General features: G+C 44.0%; 1 protein-coding gene across 2 annotated transcripts in view; it reads right to left on the reverse strand.

The window, feature by feature from the left end:
* LOC124015210 (alpha-protein kinase 1-like) overlaps nt 1–4,367 on the reverse strand; it is a 9,890-nt gene extending 5,523 nt beyond the window's left edge. For both annotated transcript variants that reach the window (XM_046330252.1, XM_046330251.1), the window contains exon 1: nt 3,775–4,367. In XM_046330252.1, the coding sequence (XP_046186208.1) occupies nt 3,775–4,356 (582 nt within the window). In that variant the 5' untranslated portion in view covers nt 4,357–4,367. The remainder of the gene's footprint in view (nt 1–3,774) is intronic.
* Nucleotides 4,368–10,284: the final 5,917 nt, after the last annotated feature.

A 10,284-nucleotide genomic window follows, 5' to 3' on the forward strand; every position in this document is an offset into this window, starting at 1 on the left:
GCAGCAATAGGTGACTGACCTGACATGTGACTTGACAGGTGACCAGCCATGATACTATGCCTTAGAGATGGGGGTGGAAATGCAGTTGTTGTTCAGTCACTGCATGGATATTAAATATGGGTTATGCATATTCAGTCTTTTGTCCTCTAGTAAAACAAGTTGTTGTACCAACTACCAGTACTGCAATAAAATAAATGAATATTACATATTGGTACATGTGTTTTCTTGCTGTGTTTTCATCTAGTACAACTGTTAAGGAGTGTACGTTAGCATACAAAAGCTGTCCTCATTCTTCAGCTCCAAAGATGTCCAGCTCCAGTTATGATATTGGCAAATAATGTTTCTGGTTTCTGAAAGTACAGAATAAAGAGGAATTATTCATTAGAATACAATATAAGGATATAGCAATAAAACAATACTACAAAGAAGTAACATAATAAACACTGCTATAAAAAAATAGTTTATTGCATTCACAAAATCACAGATTTGAGTTATAACAGTAAGAAACTAACTTTTGAGCTCCACAAGGGGGCAAGGCAGGGCAGAACAGAGCTATGCTGAATAGACCAAATAAACAAACCATGGTCATATTTATTTAACTAGACAAGTAATTTAAGAACAAAATATTATTTACAATGATGGCCTACACCGGCCAAACTCGGACAACGCTGGGCCAATTGTGCGCTGCACTATGGGACTCCCAATCACAGCCAGTTGTGATACAGCCTGGATTTGAACCAGGGTGTCTGTAGTGCCATAGACCGCTGCGCCACTTGGAAGTCATAAGGCCAGGGTAGCTTCAAAATACAACACATGCTAATAGTTTGACGCAACTAGCATCGTTTTACAGAGCTAATAGAATGTAGCTAGGTAAGCATGATTGACAATAACACCATAAAGGTTATAACATGTGTAACGTTACCTCACGTGTCCGCAGTTATAAGGAATATATTATGATCTACAGCGGCATACGGAAACTATTATTATAACGTAATAAGGCACTTTGATGGAAACGCAGCCTGGATTTGAACCAGGGAGTCTGTAGTGACGCCTCTAGTACTGATGTGCTGTGCCTTTGACCGCTGCACCACTTGAGAGTCATAAGGCCATGGAAGCTTCAAAATGCAATACAAGATAATACTTCTGACGCATTTAGCATTGTTTTACAGAGCTAATAGAAGAATGTGGCTTCATAAGCACGATTGACTATAACACCATAAAGGTTATAAAATGAGTAACGTTACCACGTGTCCACGGTGATAAAGAATATACACAAATATATTATGCTCCATACATACAGTACGCTACAATAGAAATGTGGAATAGAAAATGTGAACACGTGTGCAGATCCTGTTCTGACGGGAGATGAGCAAATGTCTGCAGACATGAACTGCACAAACAATTGGGAAGTGCTTGGGGAATTTTGTCCGTGTCAGAAATGTCCCAAAAATGTAATTATCCGCAAAAGTAAAAATGACTATTTTTATGTGAATGAATGAGGCGGAACACACCTACATTCAAACTGTTTAGAAAATAAAAACTTGTTTGAAAATCATTTGAAATTGAAGTTAACCTATGAATATAAACAGGCTGCGTGCTTTAGTTTGAGGGCAGCGCGGATCAAATGTACTATTACGTATCAATCACATTCTGGAATGGAGAGAACATTCTAACATCACGTGCATAAAAAAAACTCATGCTGGGGTGACCGTTAGAGATATTTGGAACTCACGCATGAAAGGGTTAAAAAATGAAAAAAGTGTTAATTTGACAAGTATATTCAGAGTTCTTAAACATGTGTAATTGACATAACAATCGAAAGAATTTCAAAAAAAACAGTCCAGAAAGCACTTTAAGGGGTGATAAGTTTGACAAAATCATTTTATCCAAATTTTGCTTTTGGATGTTGACTTGGGTTGCATTTGCAATATGAAAAACCACAGTGGAGCGCACAAATCAACGGGTGGGATCGGACACAGTGTATATGGTTTGTCCAATGCCAATGACTTCCCATTCATTTGTCCATTTCAGGGGGGTATTCCCTTACATTTAATAAACAATGGAGGCCACTGTGTTCTTAGGGCCCTTCAATGCTTCAGACATTTTAGTACACTTCCCCAGATCTCTTAATCAGGGATTTGTCTGACAGTCTCACTGTATACAATGCATGCCTACATCTAAAGTATGAACATATGAGGAATGTCTGACAACTCACCCCATCACAAATGCTCTTATGTAGACCCAAGCTTTTATTTTGAATCAGTAGCAAAGGTAAAAGATGAGAACACCAAAGAATTAACTGAACAGTAGTCTTTTTTTACTACGGACTGCACACCACCTGTTCTCAATTAGCAAGCAATGGACATGAAACATTTCAAAAGACACAAGGCATTTTTTAAAGTCAAATTGTTTATTGATTCCATCACACTAGAGTAGCAAGAACACCAGCAACTTCCTGGTCTAAAAAGCAGAAAGAAATGCAAACAGTGTCAGCAACACAGAATGTTAAGTAACAAATGTCAACAACAATACTCACCATTAGAGCTTCTAGAGGATGAATCCATTATATTTCCCTGTTGATAGATATATGGTTGGTACAAAGGCCTTCAAATTCAGAGAGCAAAGTTCAGAGCAGGTTAAAGTGAACCATTACCTTGCAGAATCCTTCACTCGTGTTGGATATATGCTTGGTGCACCAATGCTAACATTACCGTCCTTGGGAGCATTTCCACTGTCAACAGGCATTGCCTCCCTAGGAGTGTAGCTGATTTGGGAGACTCCAGTTCTGCCATTCTTGTAGTGCGATTTGAAACTGTAGGAAGAGATTGGGATGACACCCGACTGTTCAACAATGCTGGCCTGAGAACTACCAGAGGCACCATCTTCAGTGCTTTCGTAGTGCTTCTGCTGAGAATTTGGGGCCAGTTGCTGCTGGGAAATTTGGGCTACATGCCAAAATTGCTGAGGAATGGGGTTGGGTTGTTGCTGGGCCATTTGAGCTGGATACCTCACTTGCTGGGGCTCTGCTGCGGCCAGTTCCTTCTGCTGCTGGGGCTCGACGGCCAGTTCCTTCTGCTGCTGGGGCTCGACGGCCAGTTCCTTCTGCTGCTGGGGCTCGACGGCCAGTTCCTTCTGCTGCTGGGGAAATGGAGATGGATGGAGGCTGCTGGACAATGGCGGCCAGATGATTCTCCTGTTGGAGCATTTTAGCTCGATACCACATTTGCTGGGGCATGGCGGTCAGTTCCTTCTGCTGCTGGGGCTCGGCGGCCAGTTCCTTCTGCTGCTGGGGCTCGACGGCCAGTTCCTTCTGCTGCTGGGGCTCGACGGCCAGTTCCTTCTGCTGCTGGGGCTGGGGCTCGACGGCCAGTTCCTTCTGCTTGGGGCTCGATGCCAGTTCCTTCTGCTGGGGCTCGACGGCCAGTTCCTTCTGCTGCTGGGGCTTACGGCCAGTTCCTTCTGCTGCTGGGGGACTGAGCAGGATGCCACACGAGCGGAGGCTGCTGGACAATGGCGGCCAGATGATTCTCCTGTTGGAGCATTTTAGCTCGATGCCACATTTGCTGGGGCATGGCGGTCAGTTCCTTCTGCTGAGGTTCAGGGGCCGGTTGCTTCTGATGCAGGGGAATTTGAGCTGGATGCCACGCTTGCTGGGGGTGGATGGTTGCTTCTGCTGCTGAGGTTCATGTTGATTGCTGGACATTTGAGCTGGTTCTGGGTTATGGTGGATGCAGTAGAGGCTTAGGGGCTAGTTGCTTCTTGGGGAAACTGAGCAGGATGCCACCCCAGCTGGGGCACGGCGGTCGGTTGCTTCTGCTGCAGGGGCATTAGAGCAGGATGCCACACTTGCTGGGGCACGGTGGTCGGTTGCTTCTGCAGTGTATGAAATGGATTCCACACTTGCTGGGGCACGGCGGTCGGTTGCTTCTGCTGCAGGGGCATTAGAGCAGGATGCCACACTTGCTGGGGCGTGGTGGATGGTTGCTTCTGCTGCTGAGGTTCAGTGGATGTTCGATTCTTGGACATTTGAGCTGGATGCCACACCTGCTGAGGTTGCTGGGTTATGGTGGTTGGTTCCTTCTGCAGTAGAGGCTTAGGGGCTAGTTGCTTCTGCTGGGGAAACTGAGCAGGATGCCACCCCAGCTGGGGCTCTGCGTTCGGTTGCTTCTGCAGCAGGGGCATTAGAGCAGGATGCCACACTTGCTGGAGCACGGTGGTCGGTTGCTTCTGCTGCAGGGGCATTAGAGCAGGATGCCACACTTGCTGGGGCATGGCGGTCGGTTTCTTCTGCAGTGTGTGAAATGGATTCCACACTTGCTGAGGCATGGCGGTCGGTTGCTTCTGCTGCAGGGGCATTTGAGTGAAATGGATGCCACTTGCTGAGCTGGATGCCACACTTGCGGCGGTCGCTTCTGCAGTTTGTGAAATGGTCGTTTGATTCTGCTGGGTTGCTGGGCTTCTGCAGTGTGTGAAATGGATTCCACACTTGCTGGGGCATGGCAGTCGGTTGCTTCTGCAGTGCATTTGAAATGGATTCCACACTTGCTGGGGCACGGCGGTCGGTTCCTTCTGCTGCAGGGGCATTTGAGCTGGATGCCACACTTGCTGGGGCACGGCGGTCGGTTCCTTCTGCTGCAGGGGCATTTGAGCTGGATGCCACACTTGCTGGGGCACGGCGGTCGGTTCCTTCTGCTGCAGGGGCATTTGAGCTGGATGCCACACTTGCTGGGGCACGGCGGTCGGTTTCTTTTGCAGCATTTGATTAGGATGCCACACTTGCTGGGGCACAGTGGTTGTTGGCAGGGGCATTTGAGAAGGATGCCACACTTGCTGGGCACGGCGGTCGGTTGCTTCTGTGGTATTTGAGCTGGATGCCACACTTGCTGGGGCACGGCGGTCGGTTGCTTCTGCTGCAGGGGCATTTGAGCTGGATGCCACACTTGCTGGGGCACGGCGGTCGGTTGCTTCTGCTGCAGGGGCATTTGAGCTGGATGCCACACTTGCTGGGGCACGGCGGTCGGTTGCTTCTGCTGCAGGGGCATTTGAGCTGGATGCCACACTTGCTGGGGCACGGCGGTCGGTTGCTTCTGCTGCAGGGGCATTTGAGCTGGATGCCACACTTGCTGGGGCACGGAGGTCGGTTGCTTCTGCTGCAGGGGCATTTGAGCGGGATGCCAAACTTGCTGGGGCTCGGCGGTCGGTTCCTTCTGCTGCAGGGGCATTTGAGCTGGATGCCACACTTGCTGGGGCACGGCGGTCGGTTGCTTATGCGTCAGCATGTGAGCTTGATGCCACACTTGCTGGGGCACGGCGGGCGGTTGCTTCTGCTGCAGCATGTGAGCTGGATGCCACACTTGCTGAGGTTGCTGGGACATGGGGGCCAGTTCCTTCCGCCCGATGGCGGCCGGATGTTTCTGTTGCGCTTGCAGTTGAGATTTTGGAGACTTATAATTGCCATATCCTAGAGACTGAAGTGATCCTGCATAGAGCCATGCTGCATTAGAATCCAGTGCAGGAGACCAATCACCTAGGTAAAAAATATAAACTGTAAAATGCCAGCCTTTGAAGGTTATGGAACTGCGTAGCTGTTATTTGAAATGAACTCACCTTCTGATGTAGAACACGTTATCCCTCCAATTAGCAGGCAACAAAGCCAAGAAACTCTTCAGGAAAAAGAATGTATGTTATAAACATAGCTACCTGTAACACCTGAAGGACAAGGGAAACAAACTAAATCAATACTTAAAAACATACCTGAAAGCGATCCCAATCATCACAGCCATTTTGCCCTCAAAACCTCACCAGTATTCAGAACTAATGGTAGGCATACGTCCTACCAGAATATCCCTTTTACTATATTTGCCAGATGTTTGGTTGCTCCTTTTAAAGGAATCCCAGACGCTTCTAATGTCGTTGGCTAATTAAGGACAGCTGTCAGCCACTGAACTACATTCAATTTCTATTTCCAAATTGACCCCTAAATCCTACACCTTGATCTAAACACAAGGATTTAATAGGGATAAGCAATATGGCCACAATTGCATCCAGCCTATCAGAAGGCAAGGAGAAGCAATTAACATATTGCTTTACCCTATCTGATCATTTCAAATGCCCATAAGTGACTAAGTGGTAGGTGTAGGAGCTAGGGGTTGATTTGGAATGCAGAAATTTACTCAGGTCTGGTTGATTCTCTAATTGAGATCCTGACAGGTTTGACAGCCCTTACTCTAAAGCACGTGTCAAACTCATTACACGGAGGGCCGAATGTTTGCGGATTTTCACTCCTTCCTTGTACTTGATGGCTGAATTAAGTCCACCAATTACTCCCCTCACCTACAGTAGTTGTCTTGGTCTTAAATGAAAGGAAAAAACAAAAACCTACAGACACTAGGCCCTCCATGGAATGAGTTTGACACCCCTGCTCTAAAGTAGGAAACACATTTTGTCTTAGCACTTCATTGATCGGTTTAAATTATTGCTTGTACAAAATTCACTTGGCTCATTTGAGATTAGAGGCTGAATGAGCAGTTAGGCACCATTATTTTACACATGCCTTCTTTAAAACCGTGTGTTTCATTCAGCATAGCAACATTAGATGGATAACAGTTTCATTTGCACAAAGTGCAACATCTTAGACAAATTCTGATTTCAGACAGACACCAATTAATAAACACTCATGTTATGCTTTTGATGATCTGAGTCTTTAATTTTTCAGAGGCAAACATACAGTAGGGCTCGTTTGAGTGGTAAGGCTAAAGCAACTGACTGTAGACCAAAGTCAAGAAGTAAAGTCAGGAGAGGTGCATCTGCGACAACCGAAAGTCGGATACTAACTTCATTTTCCAACAGCAAGGCTCAGATCACCATGGCAGTGTTGCCATTGTTTATAAAAGGTTTCCTTTATAATGTAAAACTGTGCTTTGACATATGCATTGATGGGTCTTAGATTTTTAGACTGGGTATCTCTAAAATGCTTTGTGACTACTGCTGATGCAAAAAAGGGCTTTTAAGAAATACATATGGTTGATTGACAGATTTGTATTATTATAAAAATAATATAACAATATTATTATTATCATCATAATCTTTATTATTATTATATTACAGGTGAGACATACCCAGAAATGTCAACATCTTGGCAAGTGCTCAAATCTGTACAGCAGCCCCAGACAATCATGTACAGTAGCTCCAACTTACAAGAATGGGTTTACAAGGCAGTGATGAAAAAAGTTTATATGAGCGCTAATTAAAACATACAATGATATATATTTGATACAATTACCCATTCAAAACTGTTGTTACAAAATCACTTCTCATTGTGTTCATTTCAAGGTTTCACAAACATAAAACAACTATCTAGTTAATGTTTCTCAGACTAACACACTGTTGAGTTTCCTATTTACTAAAGAACAGTCATTAAGACAAAACACAAAGAGTTGTAATATAATCTGTATACATGTCATTCTATACTGAAGACAGGTCCACTCTGAAAGATTTTTGATGATGTTAATGTGATAACACATTCTTTATTCATCTCTCAATTTAGGATAATATCATGTATTTTTTACTTTACTGAAATTGTATTATTTATGTTGTCTCATACCATGACAATACACTAACTTTTTCGGACATTCGGTGTCCGTTTTATAAAATAATCAAATTTTGGTCATTTTTCCACTGTGCCGGAAAATCCCACAAGAGGGCATAAGCAATCATATTGCAATTGTACAAAACATCACGAATCACGACGTGGCCTTATCTCCAAAACTGAAAATATTTTGAAGCCAAAACTTGGTGAGCGTAGGTTTGGCATAATGGGCAGTTGGCCCCGAACAAGATGGCGTCTAGGCCTCAACGGTTTTTGAGTTATGGCCATTTCTCTGGGATTAAAGGTCCAAAATGAAAATAGAGAAATAATTTTTCCACTTCACGTCAAAGTCAAGGAGCCTCCGGTGTCAATAAAAAAAGAACCAGCCATTTATCTATCGTCATTTAAGAGAAATCGTACGATGACAGATTGGTGATGTTCACGGATAGGTGTTTTTTTTTCAACGGTTACAGATCCAGTTGCGGGGTGGTCTTACGAATGATTTTTTAAAGTGTGCTGCGGAGCTCTGCGAGATTTGTGTGATTTTCTATGATTTTCTGAAATAACACACACTCACTAAACCCTCTGTAAATAACTCCGTTCTTAACGTAAAGACTTAAAACTCAGGATTCTGTAAAGGCATACCCCAATCAGGATATGAGTTTATTTATAGCTTCCTGTGCCAACCGGAAGTGCCTTAAATGGTGTCACAGTGGCAGTTTCCAAGGGTTAAAAAGGTCAGATCTTTTCAAAACTTCATATGTGTGATTAGGCAACCCAGTCATTTCTCCCAATAGATGTCAAAGAAAAGCTCTCTCTCACACACACACACACAGAAACACACACACAGCAAGGATGGAGTGACAAAGTGCGGTGCTTAAAGACACACAAAGCCTACAATGGCATTTCCATATTCCCTAGGCCATGCCGAGTTCAACGAGATGCCCCGCTTGACCGTAGCTCGCTCGGTCTAAGCACAGCGACCATTAGAAAAGTAGGCCCAAAATGAAGGCTGGCGCTCAATGTCATTTGCTTTTGGGTGACAGTGAGAGAACTCTTAGAGTGAGAAGCACAATTCGACCTCAGGTACGTTCCTAAGGTCCTCCCGATGCGTGCAAGCCTAACCTTGACCATGTGGCCTTAACCCTTAACAGTTAAAAGGTGTTTACATCAAACAGTTTGCATTGACCTCTCTCCCCATAGGAATACATTGCCTGCACCTCTAAATTCAACCTGAAGCCTATGTGGGTTATGAATGCCTAATGAACCTGTCTTCTATGACAGTCCATCAGACCACTATGAGGTCTACCTGTGTCGATTCTAAGCTTCCTGGAGCAACCGGATGTGGTTAAATTGACCCAAAAGGTGTTTTGATGTACATAACCTTCAAAGGTGAAAATGACTACATTCAACTCTGTGTAGATCGTAGATCAGTCAATTGTTAACTTAAAGACTTAAAACTCAGGATTCTGTAAGTTTCTATGTCAGTCAAGACATGTGTTTACTTATAGCTTCCTGTGCCAACCGAAAGTGCCTTTAATTGGGTCACACTGTCTGTTTTGAAGGGTTAAAAAAGTCACATCTTTCCTAAACCTCATATGTGTGACTAGGTAACCCTCATGAACTGTAAATCAGTCATTTCTCCCAACAGATGTCAAAGAAAAGCTCTCACACGCACACACAGCAAGGATGGAGTTAAAAAGTGCGGTGCTTAAAGACACAGAGAGCAGGCAATGGCATTACCATAATCTCTAGGCCGTGCCGAGTTCAACGAGATATCCCGCTTGACCGTAGCTCGCTCAGTCTAAGCGCAGCGACCATTAGAAAAGTAGGCCCAAAATGAAGCCTGCCCCACAACGTCATTTGCTTTTGGGTGACAGAGAGAGAAGCGTTAGGGTGAGAAGCACAATTCGACCTCTTGTACGTTCCTAAGGTCCTCCCGATCCGTGCAAGCCTAACCTTGACCGTGTGGCATTAACCCTTAACAGTTAAAAGAAGGTGTTTACTTCAAAGAGTTTGCATTGACTTCTCTCCCCATAGGAATACATTGACTGCACCCCTAAATTCAACCTGAAGTCTATATGGGTTATGAATGCCGTATGAACCTGTCTTCGGTAACAGTCCATCAGGCCACTATGAGGTCTACCTGTGTTGATTCTAAGCTTCCTGGACCAACCGGAAGTGGTTAAAATCACCCTAAAAGTGTTTATCCATACCCTGCCTGCAGTTTGATAGACATAGTGCATTCAACCCTGTGTAAATCAGTCAATTCTAAACGTAAAGACTTAAAACTCAGGATTCTGTAACAGCATACCCCAAGGAGGATATGTGTTGACTCATAGCTTCCTGTGCCAACCGGAAGTGCCATAATTGGTGTCTCTTGGGCTGTTTCGAGGGGTTAAAAAAGTCAGATCTTTCCAAAACTTCATATATGTGATTAGGCAACCCCCATGAACATAAGCGCATAAGTAATATGTTTTGTCCATTTTCAATATGATTTCATAGGAAGTCAAAAGTCAAAAGTAAAAAATGTCAAAATTTTGTAAAAAACTTCACACACCCTTAAAAAAGTGCTTTCTGGACCGTTTTTCAAAATTCTTTCAAATTTTGTGTCAATTACACACGTATAAGAACTGTATCAACATACTTTAGTTGTATTTTATTATCATAATTTTTTAAAAACTTGTGCATAAGAA

This window comes from Oncorhynchus gorbuscha, linkage group LG26 (genome assembly GCF_021184085.1).
Source record: "Oncorhynchus gorbuscha isolate QuinsamMale2020 ecotype Even-year linkage group LG26, OgorEven_v1.0, whole genome shotgun sequence".
Lineage (NCBI taxonomy): Eukaryota > Metazoa > Chordata > Actinopteri > Salmoniformes > Salmonidae > Oncorhynchus > Oncorhynchus gorbuscha.